Source organism: Stomoxys calcitrans, chromosome 4 (genome assembly GCF_963082655.1).
Source record: "Stomoxys calcitrans chromosome 4, idStoCalc2.1, whole genome shotgun sequence".
NCBI lineage: Eukaryota > Metazoa > Arthropoda > Insecta > Diptera > Muscidae > Stomoxys > Stomoxys calcitrans.
The window spans coordinates 107,808,612-107,832,196 of NC_081555.1; the positions used below are offsets into that span (position 1 = coordinate 107,808,612).

Sequence of the window (23,585 nt, forward strand, 5' to 3'; positions counted from 1 at the left end):
AAAATATAATGAAGAAAATTTGGATTTTGTTCAAATATTTATGCAATATATTCACAATTAATGACCCATTTCAGGTATCAGACGCAATCGTAAAAAGGGGTCCAAAGTGCCTCTTTTTACTTACTCTTCTATAATTATTTACCTGGACTCGAATTTGGTTAAAAAAAATGACAATGAATTTTTTATGGGTAGGTTTTTTCACATTCATTGATACGGTGGATTTCCTGGGAATTCGACATAGCGAAACAGGTAACATTTGTCTGCATCAAATCTTAACACAAATATATATATATATGCAGGTATATTTCTAGGTTACTTTTTATTCAAAAATCATCAGCTTACATTAAAAATAGATGTAGGTACTATACAAACGCACGCCGATGCGAAGTGTTTTCGCTCTAAAACACATATTTTTATTCCAATTTTTTTAAACTTTGGCAGGAGACCTTTTTTTATTCTAACACATTTGTATTGTAAACCCTGGGCAAATCTATCAATGTTTTAGTGTAGGCCCCATATAAGGTTCCATTTCACAAATAGACATTTTTATATAGAGTTTAATGAAGTGTAAATGAATTTTAGAGTAGATAGAATCCGAGTTGAGAAATGTTTTATACATCGTTGGAAAGGTATGAAAATTTCCTTTACGATAAGGTATGTTGCGTAAATATGGCTATAGTGTGTCATGTGCAATTAGGACAACAAAAACAAAATTTGGGAAATTCGACTTTTTTGAAAAATTGACTTTTTTATTGCCGGTTCCATAAAATGGAATAGAATAGAGATATTTCCATGATTCTTTTTGTGTTTTGTAGAAGAAGTGTTACCAAATAAAAGTTTATTTAACATCTTTGCAATAAAATGTGACGTAATACTTGTTTTTTAGCAATGAATATAGCACTACTTGAAAATTGACTTTTTTCAGTATTTTGATCGCTACGATCTCATTTATGGCTAGGATATGGCGAGACATACCTTAAAATGTTGGGAACATTTTAAGCTTTCATTTAAGTTCAAAAAAAGCGAAAAAATCCCCGTGGAACTTTTTTTCCAGTGAGAAACTTTTGAAGTTTAGTAAAAAAATTGGCCATTTTGGTCTTAAGATAACGGTGTTGTTTGATATCGAAATTAGCCAAATTAGCACTTAAAACTTTTCTTAATACCTCGACTTTGTGAAAATGGAAAGAAATGATAATGCTTTGATGGCCAAAGTTTGCGAAAACTTAAAGGAAATGGGAGTATCTTTTTTGAAAAATTTTGCAATTTTTTGACAAAAAAAATATTTTTCATATTGAAAACGATGCCATTTTTAAACCGCCAAAGATATTCACGTGATTCCTTTTGTATTTTATGCACACATATGCTGGCATAATTTGTGTGAAGTATGAAGTTTATAGCTTTAAAATTGACGGAGTTATTTAAAAAACACTGAAAAAAACCAAGGCCAAATTTTCATATTTTAAAATTAAACAATTCATAACTCCTTAACAGTACACGATGGCATGGTACTTTATGCATAAGTTTTTTAGATCTTGTCAAGCTCTTTCTCTAGAGTCCTAAATCATGTAAATCGGTTGAGTAGATCAAAAGTTATGGCCCCCAGAAGCTTGGAGAAGTCAAAAGTGGTCAACTTTCACACCCTGTAGCTCACCCTGTATTAAAGATATGGACCAACAACAGCACTTTTCTGAAAGCCTATGTCCTCCTCTACAAATGTCTAGAACATTTTGTATGGCTAAAATCAACAGATAAAAAGTTGTAGACTTATTTCCAATTTTTTTGCCATTTGGCCCACTGTGCGACGTTACGCTGCTCAATAGACCGAACTGCAGATTTAGGTTCTTACGCCCTAAAAAACGCATTTATTAACCGATTTCCCTGAAACTTATAACAGTGAAGATATTCAATTGAAATTTTGCACAGATGTGTCTTATTGAAGTGCAGCCCCTGTATAAACCGATCTCCGGTTTTAACAAACTTGAGCCTTTAAAGGTCTCAATTTCTCATCCGATTTGGCTGAAATTTCACATGCCCTACTAAATTTTCCCTTGAACATGCCATTAAGGAATAGGGGATACTTCTCTCATATCAATGAATGCAGTCCGACTAAAGTTTAATCTCAATGAAAGGGGCTTCCTTTTTTATGCCGAACGGAAACCGATCCCTGGATTTTACTTCAAGAAGCCTTAATGTCATCCAGTAATTTGCAGGGAGTGTTTTATTACGATTCGGGATAGTCGTGTCAAGTATGGTCCAAATCGAAACATAACCTAATATAACTTCCATATAAATCGGTCTTCCGATTTGACATCCAGAGCCTCGGAAAACCGCAATATTTGCCCGATCTGGCTGAATTTTTGAACGTAGTGTTCTGTTACGACCGTATCAAGAACGGTTTAAATCGGTCTATAAGCTGCAATAGCAACCCTATAAACCGATCTCCCGATAAGTCTACTACGGCCCCTAGAAGCATAATTTTTATAGCCACCACCGAAGGATGGGGGTATATTCATTTTGTCATTCCGTTTGCAACACATCGAAATATCCATTTCCGACCCTATAAAGTATATATATTCTTGATCAGCGTAAAAATCTAAGACGATCTAGACATGTCCGTCAGTCTGTCCGTCTGTCTGTTGAAATCACGCTTCAGCCTTTAAAAATAGAGATATTGAGCTGAAACTTTGCACAGATTCCTTTTTTGTCCATAAGCAGGTTAGGTTCGAAGATGGGCTATATCGGACTATATCTTGATATACCCCCCATATAGACCGATGGGCCGATTTAGGGTCTTAGGCCCATAAAAGCTACATTTATTATCCGATTTTGCTGAAATGTTGGACATTGAGTTGTGTTAGGCCCTTCGACATCCTCCATCAGATCGGTCTAGATTTTGATATAGCTGCCATATAGACCGATCATCCGATTTGGGGTGTTAGGCCCATAAAACACTCATTTATTGTCCGATGTCGCCGAAATTTGGGACAGTGAGTTAAGTTAAGCCCCTTGACATACTTCTGCATTATCGCACTGATCGGTCCAGATTTGGATATAGCTGCCATATAGACCGATCTCTCGGTTTTAGGTTTTGGGGCCATAAAAAGCGCATTTATTGTCCGATGTTGCCGATATTTGGGACGAAGAGTTAAGTTAAGCCCCTCCACATATTTCTGCTATGGGGCATAAGGTATGAGTTTTGCACCGGATTTTGACGAAAGGTGGTTTACATATATAGCCGAGGTGGTGGGTATCCAAAGTTCGGCCCGGCCGAATTTAACGGCTTCTTACTTGTTTTTACTTATTTGACAGATATTTGGTACATAGAGTATACACATGTTCTTCAAGTAAGTTCATATGTGTAAATTTGAAGCAGAATCTATGGTCGTGGATTCTCAAAATTCGGTTCGGCCAAACTTAGCACATTCTTACTTGTTTGCCCTAATTTTGCTTAACCATGTCTGTCTGTCCGCATTTCCTTTCTGTACCGTTTGTCCGTCTGTTGTCTCTTTGCAAACATGGTGGATATCCCATATGTTACCCAAGTATCGCAGAATCTTTTACACATAGCCCGGAGACGAATGCTATGAACTTTGGTAAAAATCGGTTCAGATTTTGATATAGATCCCTTATATAGATATATCGTCCGATTTACACTTACAGAAACGTAGTTACTATAATTTTCAGCAGGTTAGCAGGAAATTTTTTATAAGTCATAATCTACCTCAAAGCCTCTGCTAAATTTCAGATTTAGATATACTTTAGGTACTTTTTTCAGTGTTCTTTAACAACATCTCAGGTCTTTCGGCATACCAACAACATTATGCATAATTTTTCCATATCCCAAGACGAAAACACAATGGAACAAAAACACACATTACATTAAGATTAAATATAAACATTTATGCACATTTCATGAACATTTTATCACTGCACAAGCATTTAAGCCAAAGCAAATAGCAAATTACCACCCTACACACCGCTCTTTAAGGAGCACATAATCAATTTAAATAAAACATTACGTTATAATAGCTCCTCTTATTTTGTTAATTTTGTTGTTCTTGTTGTTTCAGGTGTCTCCCATATCACATCGGAATTAAGTTCATCTTCAAACCAAATTGATGTCAACCAGGTAAGTAAAGGACGTTGAAATGAAACGCTACATTGAGGTGACACCTCATGGTTCATGATTCGGTTCAATGGGCGAGCTCTTTTGTGTCATGTGACCAAGACCCCATTATCCTTAACAGAAAATCCTTTCCATCATTCATTATCCAAGCACTGGCGAGCTGCAGTCAGCCAACAAGCCTTGGTACTCGCGCCATTGCACATTTACACTTATCACTGTCATGGTCAGTGTCAGCCATGAATATTTGAATGAGAGCGAAGAAAAGCAGAATTGCCAGAAAAAAAAAATAAGATAAAATATGCCTCAAAAGTTGGGAATATTTGTTAAGAAATCTGAAATTGGACGAAATAAATAATTTTTAATGAAATCTTTAAAGATTAAATTGGCGGTAGGGGGTAGAGGTTGGAGGATACGGACGCTTCCCCTTACCACTTTTTGTAAATTGCTTCTTCTAGAAGGTAGGAGCACCGACTGAAGGAAAATTTATTTGCAATCTTATGATAATCAACCAACAACATAAAGAAATTGGGGTTGAGCAACCTGGGGGAGCGCCCCACCCAAACGGGCAAGTTCATCGTTTGGGTCAATATGGGTATCAGATGAAAGGTATTGAGTCGTAATGTAAGAATCTGATTTAACGCCAAGTGTAAGGGCCCGAACGAAACTAACCCATAGACAAAACGAAAAAAAGTAAAAGGGCATTAAGTTTGGCCGGCCAAACTTTGGATACCCACCACCTCGAGTATAGATGTAAACCACCTTTTGTCATAAACCGCCGCAAAGTGCATTATTTATAGACCCATAGCAGTTATATCCAAATATGGTCCAATATGGACCAAATTCGGTACGGACATTAAGTGGTCTAATAAGTACAAGGGGCTGTTCAATTTTGGTTCAGTATTGGTTTTTTGGCAACTATATTCAAATAAAGACTTATCGGAACCATATAGGACACGGATGTCGAAAAAGCCAAAAAAAGTTCACTATTTATGGACCCATAGCAGCTATATCCAAATATGGTCCGATTTGGACCAAATTCGGCACGGACATTGAGTGATCTAATAACAACAAGTTACTGTTCAATTTGGGTTCAATATCGGTCTTTCTGGCAACAAAATCTAAATATAGACTTATCTTAACCGTATGGGACACGGATGTTGAAAAGCCTTACACAAGTCACTATATCAAATTTCAGCGTAATCTGATAATAAATACACTTTTTACGGGGCGAAGACCTTAAATCAAGAGATCGGTTTATATGGCAGCTATATCCAAATCTGGATCATCTTCAAGCAAGATAACGAGGGGCCTAACACAATTGAATTTCAGCAAAATCGGACAATAAATGCGACTTTTATGGGACCGAGACCTAAAATCGAGAGATCCGTGTATATAGCTATATAAAAATCTGGATCGATCTAGGCCAGACTAAAAAATAATGTCGCGTCGCCTAACACAACTCACTGTCTCAAATTTCAGCAAAATTGGAGATTAACTATGGCTATTATAGGCCTTGGAGCTTAAATCGGCAGATCGGTCTATATGGGGGATATATCAAGATATAGTCCGATATAGCCCATCTTCGAACTTAACCTGCATATGGACAAAGAAAAAACCTAATCAAAGTTTCAGCGCAATATCTGAGATCGCACAGACTGGGTCGGAAATGGATATTTCGATGTGTTGCAAACGGAATGACAAAATGAATATACCCCCATCCTTTGGTATAATTATATTAAAAGCGTTCTAAGTTCAGGCGGGCGAAATCTTAGATATCCTCCATCATGGATCACATTTGCCCTTTGCACGCTATCTATTTCTTAGGAAAACGAAGGATAATGGATAAGAATTGCTATGCTATTGGAGCTATATGAAGTTATGGGCCGATTCGGACCGTATTTCGTTTGGATGTCGAAGACCATATTAAAAGTCATTACGCGAAAATTCAGCGAAATCGGATAAGAACTGCGCCCTAAAGGGGCTCAAGAAATAAAATCGGGAGATAGGTTAATATGGGAACTGCGTCAGGCAATGAACCATATCTAGAACGCATATTTACCATAGACCACATCTAGCACGTATGTTTAAGGCCATAGAAGACGTCGCTGTATTAAATTTCAGTCAAATCGGTTAAGAATTGCGCCCGATGGGTTCAAGAAATCAAGATCCGAGATCGGTTTATATGGGAGCTATATCAGGTTATGAAACAATTTGGACCATACTTATCATAGATGTTGGAAGTCAAAACAAAACATTTCATGAACAATTTTAGCCAAATCGGAAAATACTTGCGCCCTATAAAGGCTCAAGAATTCAAGATCCGAGATCGGTTTATATGGCAGCTTTAAAAGGTTATTAACCGATTTCAACCATTCATACCACCGTAATTGAAAGCCAAAAAGAAACATCTCGTGCCAAAATTCAGACAAATCGGATAAGACTTACGCCCTCTAGAGGCTCAAGAAATCAAGATCCGAGATCGAATCGGAGCGATATAGCCCATTTGCAATCCCGATCGACCTTATAGGAAGTATTCGTGCATAATTTCAAGCGGTAGCTTTATTCCTTCGAAAATTAACGTGCCTCTACAGACGGACGGACATGGCTAGATCGGCCAGAATTTCTTCCATTTTCCTGAGTCCTCTCCTCGCAATTGCGAGGCAGTGACAATAGAGGTCCTCGACCGTCTCCAACTCCTCCTTATCAACGCAAATCCTGCAGAATTCTGTCATTCTCTGCACCCAGCGCGATGTCAAAGACCTGACGTTGCAATAACCAGTCAGGACTTCTTTAAGCAATCACGCTTTCTCAACCCTAGGATAAGCGACGTTCTGTTTCGCGAAACACTTGGCCACAGGGACTTTGACAATATATAGGTTAGGTGTTGTCCTCAGTGCAGCTGTGATGCACAAACAAACCATCCTTTGGATCCGGTTAAGTATTGAACAATAGGTGGACTTTTGAAGCGTCGTCCACCAGACCACAACACCATATAGCATTATAGGTCTGACAACTGCAGTATATATAGCCAATGCATGACACGCGGTCTAAACCCTCAACTTTGCCAATGGCTCTCTTGCAGGCGTATGACGCAAGAGTTGCCTTTCTCGCCCTTTCCAAAATGTTGGACTTGACACCCCCATGCATTTTGCGCTTTTTGTAAATGGAACATTCTCTCCTCCCAGGGAGACAAGTGCCGCTGTAGGCATCTTGTATCTCCTGCTGAAAAGAACTATCTCCATGTAGCCAACTAGGTCGTGAAGTGCTGTTTCACCCCCATGCATTTTGCGCTTTTTGTAAATGGAACATTCTATCCTCCCAGGGAGACAAGTGCCGCTGTAGGCATCTTGTATCTCCTGCTGAAAAGAACTATCTCTATGTAGCCAACTAGGTCGTGACGTGCTGTTTCAGTGGATTTTCCTTTACTATATGCATGCGACAGGCGATCTTCATAGATCTTTGCCCTAATATATGTTTCTATCTATATCTCAAGTGTCTTCAGCATAAAGAATGACAGACTAATAGTAATATTTCCCTACTTTCGGAATGAAAATTGGCTTCGTTTCCCTCTATCCCACAGGTATGTGTGACATGCTGATACAAGCAGATTATATCTGCCTAAACCAGGGAGCCAGTCTGTCGGACACAGCTTGTAATTCAACCGGTCAGGGCCTGACGACTTAGGGAGTCAAAACTTTATCTCAACTGAACGATTTTCGGCTCAGACACAATTTCACTAAAAACCTCCGACGAGTGCATACCAGTGACAACCTCTTCTGGCGCCACATTGTCCGTTGGAGAATGTTCCGGGAAATGTGTGTCAGCATGTAGTTATAGTGTTTTCTCACAAGACATTGTCCATACATTCTCTGACTACTGAATATACCCCACCGTAATATTGTCTCAATAGGTCTCGAAGACAGAATCAGGGACTGCAGGGACTCTCAAAAGTCTTCAACGTAAAGGAAGACACACTTATAGGACAAAAACCTTTCGCCTTCGTATGGTAGGGATTTCCCGCTTTCGGAATGAAAATGACCTTCGTGTCAAGCATACAAGCAGAGTATATCGCCCTAAGCCACGGAACCAGTCTATCAGACACAGCTCGTAATTCAACCGGTGATATATCGTCAGAGCCTGGCGACTTCAAGGAGTCGAAACTTCTTATCGCCCAAAGGATTTTCGGCTCAGACACAATATTCCTAATGAACTCCCAAACTCTTCTGGCGCCACATTGTCTATTGGAGAATTTCCCGGGAAATATGTATCAACGATTGGTTCTAGTGTTTCCTCGCTAGACATTGTCCATACATTCTCTGTCTTCTGAATATACCCCACCATAATCGGTTTCAATCTTCTTTAGCCTAGAGGGCCCAGATTTACTCTCCACATAGCTGCAGAATTCTACCCAGGATTTGTTCTGAGCCTTTCTCAGCTCGCCCACAGCCTAATAGATGTCCCAATCGTGTGGTGCTCTTGTGGCTTTCGCCCTGTTGAGTTTTCTGGAGTCCTTCCTTAGACCAACCAGTTCTGGGGTCCACCGGTCGCTGTTTGTCCCTTAGCTTGGCACTAGGACATTCTGATACAAGCGAGCCACTCACGGCCTTCATGATCCGCTTGACCATTATGTCCACATCCTGCGTAGTTGCCACTTCCTTTTCTGGTCTAGAAGGGATAGACGTGCAGAATTTGTGGCGAAATTTATTTCAATCTGCCATTCTTCTGTTTAGCCGAGGGACCACTTTTGCATTATTTTCTCCAAGGCTAAAACTAATATAACGATGATCAGAGAAGCTGTGGTCATCCAATACTTCCCAGTCGCACATTTTTCCGCTTATATCTTCCGATACAGAGGTAATATGTAGTACCTCCTGTCTGTTCCTGGTAATAAAGGTCGGTTTATTCCCTTTATTGCGATTCGCCAGCAGCTCATCCCTTTCGTTGACTTCCGAACTTCCCCTTATCTGGTAAAGTATTGGGTTGCCCAAAAAGTAATTGCGGATTTTTTAAAAGAAAGTAAATGCATTTTTAATAAAACTTAGAATGAACTTTAATCAAATATAGTTTTTTACACTTTTTCCTAAAGCAAGCTAAAAGTAACAGCTGATAACTGACAGAAGAAAGAATGCAATTACAGAGTCACAAGCTGGAAAAAATTTTGTCAACGCCGACTGTATGAAAAATCCGCAATTACTTTTTGGGCAACCCAATACAGCTAGTAATGAGACTTATTTACTGGCTACTTCTTTATCTTCAACGCTTAGCGACGGAAGAGGAAACAAATGTAGACTACTCTTTGCAATAATACAGGCTCAGTGTCTTTCATTCCCCGTATCCTTGATTAGTTTAAATCCCGGAATCCTGAGTCCACGAACCATTCCTCCACACCCCCATGGTTCCTGAATAAGAACCACATCAAATCCCTTTGCCTAGAAACCCAAAAAGGCTTTTGTAATTCAAATTTGCAACCGATTTCCAAAAAAATACTATGGCAACACTTTCCTCCACAACAGTATTTGCATTCATGGACTTCCACCACCTCGACTGGGAATTGAGATGTCCTCATTGTACTCATTTAAGTATGCCCGAATGTGTATCCGGCTGAATCCTTTCCATGGATATAAACACAAACATTTGTTCGCAATAATCCGAAAAGCATAGTGAAGCAAAATTATTCCTGGCCATGGTTGCGGCAAATTACTGGTCATTATTCTTCCATTGCAACATGCATTTAAGTCAAGCCGGTCAGTCATTGAAATAGAATGAAACGAAGCACTAGCTGACCAGCATAAATTGTTGTTCCCTCCCCCCCAAAAGCAAATGGCTCAAATGAGCCATTTGGGGAATATGATTGGGTTAGAAAATGAAATCCTCTTTAGCCAGTGTTGAAGAAAGTTTGGCTAATTGCAAATATTTTCATACATTTTTTGGTGGGAGGTTAAGTGGAAAACAAAGTGCTTCAAAGTTAGTTAAATTGGTATTTTATGGAAAAATAATGTTCTCTTTGTTTATTGGGGGAGTGAAATTATAAATTTTAATTAATGCCAATGGACACTCCTGAAAAAAGGGCAAATACGAGCAGGTGCTGGTTAACAATTAAAATTAAATATTCTTAACTGGGGTAAGCAAAAAAGGAAATTTAAATAATCATTCCATTAAAACATAATCAAGCTAAACTACAATAATTAAATTAAAACAAAGAAATTATTTTATTTCACACATCTTCTCTTTATCTCTTACATATTTTGAATCCTTTTTGTTCTTTAAATTTCATTTTTGTCGCCACATACTTTCTTAAAACTTCTCCGGTGAAATAGCAAAACGTTGTGACGCGTTAAATGTCCTTTCCCATTACTCATGTCTCACCGTGACTTTACATTGCTACCCCAGGGAAAATGTTATTTTGTGCTCTATAGCCATCTCATATTGATGTTGTAAGCCCAATAAATACAAAGAGTTGAGAATGTTGGTATGGAATGTTGGCAAGATGGGGAAAATGCGTAAAGAATACTGAAGAAAAATGTAACAAGAAAAGTGAGAATATTATAAAGTAGCCAAATTTGGAAAGACAAAAACGAAAATTCCAATCAGTCAGTGACGGTGGACTCAGGCTGCCGAAACGGGCGATCTCCAGGGATCCTTGCCCTAAGATATGTTTCTATGTCGAAGGTCATGAGAGCAGCCGTTGTACAAAATTTTAGCCAAATCGAATGAGAATTGCGCCCTCTAGAGGTTCAAGAAGTCAAGATCCCAGATCGGTTTATATGGCAGCTATATCAGATTATGAACCGATTTGAATCATACTTACCACAGTTGTTGAAAGTGATACCAAAACACTACGTGCAAAGTTTCCGTTAAATCGGACGAGAATTGCGCCCTCTAGAGGCTCAAGAAGTCAAGACCCAAGATCGGTTTATATGGCAGCTATATCAGGTTATAGACCGATTTGAATCATACTTACCACAGTTGTTGAAAGTGATACCAAAACACAACGTGTAAAGTTTCCGTTAAATCGGACGAGAGATGCGCCCTCTAGAGGCTCAAGAAGTCAAGACCCAAAAACGGTTTATATAGCAGCTATTTCAAAACGTGAACCGATTAAAACCATACTTAGCGTAGTAGTTGGAAGTGCAAATACTACGTACAAAATTTTAATAAAATCGGACGAGAATGGCGCCCTCTAGAGGCTTAAGAAGTCAAGACCCAAGAACGGTTTATATGGCAGCTATATCAAAACGTGAACCGATTAAAACCATACTTAGAGTAGTTGTTGAAAGTGATACCAAAACACTACGGGCAAAATTTCAGTTAAATCGGATAAGAATTGCGCCCTCTAGAGGCTCAAGAAGTCAAGACCCAAGATCGGTTTATATGGCAGCTATATCAAAACGTGAACCGATTTAAACCATACTTAGCGTAGCAGTTGGAAGTGCTACCGAAATACTACGTGCAAAATTTCAGTTAAATCGGACGAGAATTGCGCCTTTTAGAGGCTCAAGAATTTAAGACCCATGATCGGCTTATATAGCAGCTATATCAAAACATGGACCGATTGAAACCATACTTAGTGTAATAGTTGGAAGTGCTACCAAAACACTACGTGCAAAATTTCAATAAAATCGGATAAGAATTGCGCCCTCTAGAGGCTCAAGAAATCAAGACCCAAGATCGGTTTATATGGCAGCTATGTCAAAACGTGAACCGATTAAAACCATACTTATCGTAGTAGTTTGAAGTGCTACCGAAATACTACGAGCAAAATTTCAGTTAAATCGGAAGAGAATTGCGCCCTCTAGAGGCTCAAGAATTCAAGACCCAAGATCGGTTTATATAGCAGCTATATCAAAACATGGACTGATATGGCCCATACTTGGCACAGTTGTTGGAAGTGATACCAAAACACTACGTGCAAAATTTCAAAAAGATCGGATAAGAATTGCGCCCTTTAGAGGCTCTAGAAGTCAAGACCCAAGATCTATATGGCAGCTATATCAAAACATGGACCGATTTGGCCCATTTACAATACCAACCGACCTAATAAAAAGAATTTGTGCAAAATTTCAAGCGGTTAGCTTTACTCCTTCGAAAGTTAGCGTGCTTTCGACAGACAGACGGACGGATGGACCTGGCTAGTTCGACTTAAAATGCCATGACGATCAAGAATTATGGGGTCTTAGACGAATATTTCGAGGAGTTACAAAAAGAATGACCAAATTAGTACACCCCCATCCTATGGTGGAGGGTATAAAAATGTCATCGCAACACATCATTTCAAAGCAATAGCATTCAACAGTATTCATGGAAAGAGAATATGACGAAAGCCAGACATGTCTTTTTTTATCTCACTGAAGGAGATTCCAGACTTGCTCTGAAAACTTGCGGTGAGCTTGCCATGGGCAGTGTGCGCGAATGGGGCGATCGTGTTGGTGTTGACGTCGCGTAGGACAAAGCCGTGACAATGTTGCTCAAGGGCATCTTGTCGCGGAATCGTCCACCCACGATTCGATCTGGTGGAGCTTGCATCAGGAACGTAGCGCTCGTAAAATATCTGGGAGTAACTGTTTCAGAGAGAATTGGTTTCCTGGTCCATTTGGACCGGGTGAAGGAGAAGATGAATGGAGTAACCGGAATGGTTAAACGTGAAGTGATTGGGATCTTAGTCGTCGCGCTGTTCGGTCCATATATGGTGGTCTATTTGTTGCTTGCGCAACTTATGGAGCGCCTGTATGGCACGGAATTGCTGCGACAGTCTTAGGGCGCAAGAAGATCCTCTCCTGTCAGAGGGTGGCAATGCTGGCCTGCTTGCCTGTGTGTAGGACTGTTTCGACAGATGCGCTACAGGTATTGCTTGGCGCGTCCCCGCTTCTGCATAGTATGAAAAAGGGAATTCCATTGGTGCGTGAGAATTGGCTCGCCGCTTCTGAGCTTGCAGATGGCGATGTTAGTCGGCTCAAAGCACTCCTTTTGGAGCGTCATGATGATAGGTGGAAAACTAGATGGACGAACAGTGACAATGGTGGGGTGACTTTCGAATTTATTAGTGACGCGACTTTCGTACAAGACCGCCCGGACTTTGGCTTAGGCCTTAGGCTGAAGCCCAGCCTGATGGGACATGGTTCCTTTAATGCATTTTTGCGTCAAGAGGAACTTTTCCGCGACTGATCTGTGCTACTGTGGGAAACCTGAGGACTGGAGGCATGTACTGACGGAATGCCCGTACTATGCAGAAATTAGAGATTTAGGCGCGATGGGCATTAGCGAGGCGGTGTGGGATTTCAGTGGGACCCTTGAAATCGAGACGACTGTTGCAAGGCTGGCAACCTTTTCCCAGGAAGTATTTCTTAGGAAACGGGCAAGACTTAGTGAAGGCATGAATACACGCTAGTTATCCATAACGAGGTGCTGCTGTACTGGCGCGACCGAGTGATTTGGTGCTGCGCATAACATGGCACATGGCGTTTGCCCATCGTTGTTTCCCGTAGCTTTTGTGGTTATGTTCCGTCATCTGTGAGGGTGGTGGTTGATCGTGAGTCCCATGTTGAAGTGGACATGTGTGGCGAAGCCCGTGAAGGCTGCCGTGTCCTGTTTGTGTTTGTGTATATCGTCCTGATGTATGTTGTTTTGGTGCGTACTTTCGTATGCTGGCTAAAGGTCAACTTAGGGCGATTCCTTTTCATCCAGGTGACCAGTCCAGAACTGTTTGGGGTTCAACTGGTAGTAGACTTTTAAGGCTACATAGTCTGACCGGAGACTTTAATCTGGTACCATGGGTGTCAGGAGCCTTTGGAACTTCGGCTTCAGCCTGGCAATGGTGAGGCCCCAGTGAGGCCCCAGTGGGGAGCAACGTGGTGGCTGTGGTTTGTAACCAAATCGCGGGTAATGCATAAGCTCGGCATGGGGTTGCGTTTTCAACCGGGTGCCGTGACCCATAGATCGGAAAGAGTTTTAGGTAGTGCTTCGCTCCTAATCAAGGAGGTGAACACGTCCAAATACGTTGTTAACACTTCCGGTGTTAACAACTATGGGTCCTATCAGACCAACCTCCACAACTTGGGAAAATTGAAGTTTGTGTAGGTTTGTATGTTAGATTCGCACTTTACTTAAAATACATATCACTTAATACCCAAAAAGCCATGATTGGTCACTTAACCAATATGAGTTGGTTTTAGGGGTAAGAGCCCCACACAGATACTTGGACCTAAATTTTATTTTCATATTCGTAATCTACTCTCAAATGGCTTTTCTTTGAACCCCTTATAGTCATGATCAGGTAATATTACGATTTGGGGACTGGTTTAGGTGGTTGGGGCGGTTCCTCATTTCTTCGAGTTTTTTTTATACCCTCCACCTGGGGGTATAATAATTTTGTCATTCTGTTTGAAACTCCTCGAAATATTCGTCTAAGACCCGTATATATTCTTGGTCGTCATGACATTTTAAGTCGATCTAGCTATGTTCGTCCGTCTGTCTGTCGAAGGCACGCAAACTTTCGTAGAAGTAAAGCTATACGCTTAAAATTTTGCACAATTGCTTCCTATTAGTGTAGGTCGGTTGGGATTGTAAGTGGGTCATATCGGTCCATGTTTTGATATGGCTGCCATATAAACCGATCTGGATCTTGACTTTTTGGGCTTCTAAAGGGCGCAATATTTATCCGATTAAGCTGAAATTTTACGCATATCGTTTTAGTATGAAATCCAATAACTGTGCTAATTTTGGTTGAAATCGGTATATAACCTGATACAGCTGCCATATAAACCGATCCGGGGTCTTGACTTCTGGAGCCTCTAGAGGTCGCAATTCCTATCCGATTTAGCTGGAATTTTGCACGACATGTTCCGTTAGGACTTCCAAACACTGTGCTAAGTATGGTTCACATCGGTCCATAACCTGATAGATCTGCCCTATAAACTGATCTGGGATCTTGACTTCTTGAGCCACTAGAGGGCGCAATTCTTATTCGTTATATCGTTAGATATGTTCGTTCGTCCATCCGTCCGTCCGCCTGTGGAAATCACGATAGCGTCAATGTTCTTGATTTTATATATTTATAATAGTTAAGGTAAAGTAAAGAAATCACTTTGATGGCACTAACAAAAACCATTTGCTCAACCTATGATCCAAAACTTAATTTATTACTCACTTAAATAAGTCGCAAAGTCATTTTGTCATATATCATCATGCCCACATAGTGACCCTTTTGTTGCTGTAATAAATTTATGTACATACAATATTTCATGTAAGTCATAAAACTTGCAAGCAACATTATTATTTAAGTGACCAACCATCACACATACACACACACAAACATACAACACTTTCATAAATTAAAGATGTAAGCTAAAATTAGAAAACATATATGGGACTTTTATACTGCTTGCGGTCCATATCCCTATCCCCATTCCCATTTCCAACCCCATACTCAACCTACAGACTTTAATAAAAATATCACACTTGCCTTCATCTCTTACAGTCGTTTATATGGCCTTTGGCCAGACCAGCCACCGATGAAGAACCTCTGATTGTCGAGTTACGAGCGCAGACGACAAAAACTCTCATCAGAACGAGTTTAAGTCATGCCTCGGGTGGATGGATGGGTGGTAGTCCTGCCACCGGCACCATATCCAGTAGCAGTAAATGTGTTGGTCAATATCTGATGCTGATGCAAGGTAAGTCTAAAGTGAATTTTTTTTTTCAAATTGTATTTCAATTGACAAAGGATGTAATAAACTTAAATTTTGAAATAAGGAAAGTACAAAAAAACGCATCGTGGCAAAAGCGCAATGGATAATAGCTTAGAGTGCAACCCATCGACTCCTGCCTCCTTGTAAGTTTTCTGTCAGGCTCAGGAATTTCCCCCTAATTTGTGTTACGCGGAATATGAAGTGGTTTGTTATGCAAAGCTCTCTCAAATAAGGCCAGCTTTGGTTCTTTGCGATAAACCAGTGATGGAAAGTTTAAGAAACAAATGAGTAGCTATGTACAGATGAGATAAAAGAAGAAAGTGTAGAGCAAACCGTACTCGAATGTAGCCTGTACTAAGCTTCTAAATAAACGCTTGGTCATATAAGCATCATCAAATCACTTGGACCACCGATCTGGAAAATCCAAATTACAAAACAGATTCAAATTATCTACGAACATTAAAATCCTTGAAGACTGAATAACTGATGGACGATCATTCAAGTAAAGAACGAACAGCAATGGACCTAAATGGCTGCAATGTGGAACACCAGAATAAGCAGCAATATCCTTGAATAGAATATTATTAAAGTTAACTTTCTGTGCACGGTCTTGTAAATAAGAAGCTTTCCATTTCAAAAAAAACAGATGGGAAACTCATCATATCAAGCTTAATTAGTTATAAATCATGCACCACAGTATCGAAAGCCTTACTAAAATCAGTGTGAATTACGTCTGTTAAAAATCTATTTGGAAAACCATCATATGCATGACACGTCAGTTCCAAAAGGTCGGTCAAAGTCGACTTCCCCTTAACGAAGCCGTGTTGGTAGGGTTATTATGATAACAGCAGAAAATGTCATCTGTTTTAGCAAAAAATTACTGCTGCGAAATTTTCAGCAGATTTTCTGCTGATACAACAAACATTTGTGCTGCGTTTACTAATAAATTCCTCTAAGTGCACCAATTTTTTTATTTAAAAATTCCATCCTCAACGAAATTTGTTGTTCCAAATAACAAAAAAGTTTGCTAAAACATCATTCTTTGCCTGCTGAAGAAGGAAAAGCAGACATGACGGCTGTTTCAGCGAACAATAGCCTGCTTCTTAAGCAAACACTTTCGTCTGCTATTTCAGCAAACAAAATCTGCAATGTTAACTACAAAATCTGCAAATACTTAACAAGCATTACTGCTCTACAGACAAATAATAGTAGCAATGAAAGCAAATAAAGCCGCAGATATTTTCAGCAGGCAGCCTGCTGGTCTGAAACTGCAAACATTATGCTCTGACACCTGAATTACTGCTGTAATGCCAGAAATATTAACTACAAACAGTCTACAGACATTGTCTGCTATTGTCAGCAGGCTTTTTATTAGGAGTGTGGAATTTCTTTTCATTCACTCCTTAAATTTTTTACAGTACAATTTCGAATCGAGGATCAAGCATAGGTATATGGCCAGAGACTTTATTCGGGGCTGAGGTGTTCTTCAGGTCGGCTACACCTCTGGCAAGTTTCGTGGAAAATTGGGCCAGAAGCTCACACTCACGCCTTCTTATTTGCTTTCTTTGGCTTCAGTAGCACTCTTGGTCGTGCCATGGGTTTCTTAGGAGAAGCTTCTGGTATCCAAGTACGGATTTCGCGACATTTTGATATAGCAGGGAACGGATTGACACTGCGCCCTTTCATCATCGGGACAAGCAGTGCTTTCGTCTAGTAATTGGGACAGTCGAGTGGAGTGTGCTGTTGACATCTGTTGTGTTTGCAATTTTTCAATGTCCAACTTGCGTGCAGTGTCAGAAAAGTACGAACTTTTCTCGCCATGCTCAAACGGATGCGAAGCAGAGGGTGTATAGACGATATTTACTGAGGAAACCTAGAACTACTCGTTGATATATATTTCCCGGGAAATCCTCCAATGGACAATGTGGCGCCAGAAGAGGTTGTCACTGGTATGCATTCATCAGAAGCTATTAGGAAATTTGTGTCAGGGCCGAAAATCCTTTGGGCGATTAGAAGTTTTGACGCCTTTAAGTCACCACGCCCTGATAATGTATAACCGGTTGAATTACAAGCTGTGTCTCATAGACTGTTTCCCTGGCTAAGGGAGATATACTATGCTTGTATCAGAATGTCATATATGATTCCGAAATCACGTAAATTTTTCCACACCGAGGAGAAAGATTTTCGTCCTATAAGTCTGTCATCCTTTATGGTGAAGACTCTTGAGAGGTTGGCAGCATTTCTTGACATTCAAGGTACTTTCAATAATTTAAAACCGACATCAATCATGAAGGAGTTGGAGGTTCTAGGCATCAACTCTATCGTAAGAAAGCATATTAATAACTTACTAAAAAATGCATTTCGGCGGGCTTGGGATCTGTGGATCTAAAAAAAATGGGTCTGCAGAGTATCACCTCAAGGAGTTGTACTGTCACCTCTACTTTGAAATATAGCCATTAACAATATATCATTGTCTCTGGAAGAAAAAGGTGTAAAAGCGGTGGCGTATGCTAATGACCTGGCAATTGCGGTTAAGGGAAAGTTTCCCAGCACTCTAAGAGATATTTTTCAGGAAGCTCTATGTGCAACAGCAAAGTGGGCTACAGAAAGTTGTCTAGGAATAAATCCGCCCAAGACAGAACAAGTTCTTTTCAGCCGGAGATACAAGTTGCCTACAGTTGAACCTGTCTCCTTGGGTGGAGAGAATTTTTCATGTATAGAAAGCGAAAAAACCTGGGTGTTTTGCTGGACAGTAAATTGAACTTCAAATCCAACATTTTGGAAAGGGCAAGAAAGAAAACTCTTGCCCTATATACCTGCAAGAGAGCCATTGGCAAAAGTTGGGGGTTTAGACCGCGCGTCATGCATTAGGCATATACTGCAGATAGAACCGATTGGAAATACGATATCCCTGGTAACAGAAGTTACATAGACTTTTATACGGATGGTTTCAAACTAAACGACCAGGTGGGCTTTGGGTTGTACTCTAAATATCTAGAACTGGTCATATCGAAGAGATTACTTGCCCACTGCAGGGTGTATCAAGTGGAGATTCTTGCAATTAAGGAAGTGGTAGAATGGGTAAGATATAATGTCATTACAACGATTGACATAAATATCTCTTGAGATTGCCGGGCAGCCATATAATCCCTGGAGAACGTATTTCAGAACTCAAAAACCGCCTTCGACTGTCGCTGATCTCACAACGAGATGGTTGAACAGTTCAAAATTCACCTGTTCTGGGTGCCGGGCCACAGAGATAACCCAGGGAGTTTTAAAGCGGACGAGCTTGCGAGACTAGGAACTACTCTACACATTCCAGGGATACTGGAATCCGTAAGTATGCCTCTAGCGACATGTAAGCAAAGTTTTATAGGACCAGGCCCGAAGGACAACGAATGATAGATGGTCACAAAGAGGAGACTGTAAGCATTCCAAAACTATGTGGCCTTATCTAGACTTGAAGAGGCCTATTGCTTTGCTGTCATGAGCTAGAACAGACATCTCAGCCATTGTGTCTGTCATGACAGGTCACTTTCTAATCGAATAACATGCTGACAGACTAAAGGTTGCCAGTTACGACTTTTGCAGAAGCTGTGGGGACGTTGAAGAAGAAAAGACTATAGAACACCTACTGTGTGTGCGTCCCGCACTAGCAATCAGAATGAGTTCCACTTTAGGTTCTCACTTCTTTGAGAATCTGTCTGGTTTAGAGGATATGAACTTTCGTTATTGAGCTTTTTAAAGCGATCTGGATGGTTCAACGCTAGGAACTAGAAGGCATCTTCCTTCTTCCAATTCTGTGGTATCACAATGGACGAAAACGCCTAAGTGAGTCTGATGGTAGACTGCCACTTAAACCTAACCTAACTTCGCATTTTAATCTCCCAAAATGATTTTAATGTCATGTGCTGGGCATCGGTCGTATTCTCTCTGTAGGCGCTCGTAGAAAACATCCCAACTGATCAAAATCATTGACTGCCCGAGGGCGCAACCTGTGGACGTGCTCGGTAGCTTTCGGCTAAGCTTCCCGTGATCAAAAAATTTAAAGATGAACGCCACACAATGCGGAGCTCAATGTTCTAGCCCGTGTGTTGCTAACAGTTATCCTATGTTGGCCGTTCACCTTAAAATTAAGTTTGCTTATCTTTGGCTCGAGCCTTAAAAATTTGGGCGAAACATTTGTTCAGTGTACAAATGTATCACTATGTGCATCTATCCATACAATTGACCATGTAAGAATTCTGATGTGAAAATGCACTAAAAAAAAAGAATGAGCTCAAAGCGTATGGTTTAATGCATCTTTTGCAGGCAGCAAGCCAAAAGGGAATTTTTAATGCTGCAAATGTGTGTAGACACACTCTCTCTCTGTCTCTGTTTCTATGACATTTCAAGCGTTTGGCGGTTGGATTATGTCTTTGGGGACATTTTTCAGTGCCATGGATTTGAGAGGAGGATCGTTGTATGTAGGCGGCATAATAGGATTACTATTTTATGACTTACATCATTTGATACAAGAATTCAAGGATAGTTGGATAAAGTTCTTAAAGAGAATATCTAAGGAAAAACTCAATGTCGGCCATACCAAAACGAAAACACAAACCAACCAACAAATACAACATTAGATTTGTTGGGATTTGCAAAGTATTTTGTAAAGGAATAAAGCATAAAAAGAAAGCTTCAAAATATTTTTATATTTATTTACTAAAAGATGTTTAAGAAAATATCTCAAAGATATTTCAAATGGTAGCTAATGAAAGAACGATTTTCTTCAATAGCTCACGAGAAAACTTGAATTTTCATTAAAACCCTCTTCCATTTTGTACCCTTCAAGGTCATAACCACTATATTTTACCCTTAAAATAAAATGTACGAGTATGTACCTGTTCCCCAATGGGTTTGTGATAGAATACAACACCAGGTCTGCCCTTGTCGTTTTTAAGTGAAATATTTAACTAAAAATTATTTTCATGCAAATTAGTTGTAAGAAAAAGCATTTTTAACTTTCACGTCAACATCATCGCATCAAGAAAACTTGACATTTGCATGCATTTATTTTTTTGCTAAACTCTTCACACTTTCGTTGGCCTACAAAAAACTGGGTACGGAACAACTCATTAGTTAGGAAAATGTTCAAACCTTGAGGTTGGCGAGACGCCAAACTGATGGTTGTTTCATGTTAAGATGACATTGTGTGGATATTTGTCAAGTATTTTCAAACCTTAATAGAAGGCATTTTTTTGTAAGCTTCAACAAGTGTTTAGTTACTAATTAAACAATTTTCCTTACAAAAAGGTTGTAGTTGTAAAATCCATATCAAAAGAATCTCCTTTATTTAAAGCAAAATGAATTGTCTTCGATTTCTCGTGAAGACAAAAAACATAATTTTTTTCTGTACATAACCAGCATTAAAGGCCATCGTAGCGCAGAGGTATCCATGTCCACCTGGGTTCGAATTCTAGCGAGAACATTATAAAAATTTACAACGGGGGTTATTCTTTACCAATGCTGGCGATATTTGTGAGGTACTATGCCATGTTAAAACTTCTCCTCAAAGTGCTGTCGCACGCCGTTCGAACTCGGCTATAAAATGTAGGTCCCTTATCATGGCACTTAAACTTGTATCATTGATTTATGTGAAGTTTGTCCCTGTTGCCTAATGGAGTGTTCATACACAAAGTTGCAATTTGCAACCAGCATCCCAAAATGCTGACAAAAATTCCCAAAATTTAAGAAATAGGTTTGAAAAAATGGGATTTATTAGGAGTTTTATACCCACCATCAAATAATGGAGGTTTATTCATTTTGTCATTCCATTTGCAAATACATCGATACATCAATTTCCGTCCCTATAAAGTATATTAAGGGTGATTTTTAAAAGCTAAATGAAAGTTAAAAAAACACCCATAGAATTCAGAAAAATGCATGAATTCGTTATTTGAATCGGTATTATTTAATGTTTCAAGATTATTTCATGCAAATGTTGGCCCTGACTGCGCCTCAAATGGTCCTTCGCTTAGTCCAATTTTGGCATACTCTTTCCAACATTTCGGCCGGTATCTCACGAATAAATTCCTCAATGTTGTCTTTCAATTGATGCGGGCTTGTCTGTATAGATACGAGCTTTAACATGGCCCCACCAAAAATAGTCTAAGGTCATTAAATCGCACAATTGACCGGTCCCGAAAGTGAAATAAAATGTTCACCGTACTCGCCTTTCAATAAGTCCATTGTTACGCTTGCTGGCTGCCACGGCTTCGTTTAGGGGCCCAAAAAGTTAAATTGAAACCACATGTCATGCAAGCCAAGCCCTTAGATTTTGGAAAACAAAACTTGCATATCATCTCACGGTAGCGCTCACCATTCACAGTTTCGTTACGATTCGTATAGCATTTGAAGAAGTACGGTCCAATGATGCCACCAGCCCATAAACCACACCAAACTGTGACTTTTCTGGATGCATTGGTAGCTCTTGCAATGCTTCTGGCTGATCTCAATCCAAAATCGACAAATCTGCTTATTTACGTACGTATTGAGCCAAAAATGAGCTTCGTCGCCGAAAAAAAGTTTTGATATAAAAGTGGAAATGGAAATGTTGTGGAAATGTTGGCCGAAAAATTCTCACGCCAAAAATTTAACATAAACACCGGAAATCAGTTAAACGGAAACACAATTCAGGGATACAGTCGTAAGTTAAAGTAAACGTAAAGTAAAAGAACTGTAATCAACAACAATAATAATATAAAATTGCACTCTCTGGAGGCTCAAGATGTTAAATCGGGGGATGGGTTTTTATGAGAGCTACATCAGCTTATAGAACGATTTGGACCATTCCCGAAATAGTTTTTGAGACTCTTAACAGATGTGATGCAAAAATGCAGACAAATCGGGTCATATTTGCGACCTCTGAAGGCCCAATTAATTAAATCGGGAGATCGGTTTATATGGGTTGTCGACCGATTTGGATCGTACTCCACTTTTTTCTATATTACACTCAAATATACCTCTGTGCCAGTGGAGGCCAGACTAGCCTCCGAGTGAACCCGGCCTCCTGGTGAACAACCCACTCAACCTTACCTTACCTACCTCTGTGCAAAATTCTAGCTCTATGTTAACTCTAACTGTTTTAGTTGAACGAATAACCTAAGAGGCAACACTGTGCGTGGCCGTCGTATATTTCACTTTGATCGTTCAGCTATTTGTTTTACCCATCAGAACGCATAGTTCAAATCCAGGATAGAACCTCAGAAAACAAATTTCAGTAATGGTATTGCCTTCATTCAGTATTCTTAATTTTAAAAGTAAGCAAATTTTAATTTCGACGTCTTTGCCTTTCTATACCCTTCATCTATCTGTCCCTCCGTCTATCTGTCCGTCCGTCCGTATGTCCATCCGTATGTTCGTCCGTCCGTCTGTCTTTCGAAAGCATGCTTACTATATATTCTTGATCGTTATGACTTTTTAAGTCGATCGAGCCATGTCGGTCCGTCTGTCCGTCCGTCCGTCTGTCCGTCCGTCCGTCCGTCTGTCTTACGAAAGCACGCTTATTAAATATTCTTGATCATTATGACTTTTTAAGCCAATCGAGCCATGTCAGTCCGTCTGTCGCTCGAAAGCACGCTTACTTTCGAAGGAGGTAAGCTAACCGGTTGAACTTTTGCACAAATACTTTTTATTAGTGTAGGTCGGTTGGGATTTTAAATGGACCATATCGGTCCATGTTTTGATATAGCTGCTATATTAACCGATCTTGGGTCTTGACTTCTTGAGCCACT

At 39.9% G+C, this 23,585-nt stretch overlaps 1 protein-coding gene across 1 annotated transcript in view; it reads left to right on the plus strand.

Annotated features, from left to right (window-relative positions):
• LOC106081311 (otoferlin) overlaps positions 1-23,585 on the plus strand; it is a 369,740-nt gene that overhangs the window by 182,688 nt on the left and 163,467 nt on the right. Inside the window, exons 4-5 of the mRNA XM_013243188.2 lie at positions 4,071-4,129; positions 15,600-15,795. Of these exons, the coding sequence (XP_013098642.2) occupies positions 4,071-4,129; positions 15,600-15,795 (255 nt within the window). The remainder of the gene's footprint in view (positions 1-4,070; positions 4,130-15,599; positions 15,796-23,585) is intronic.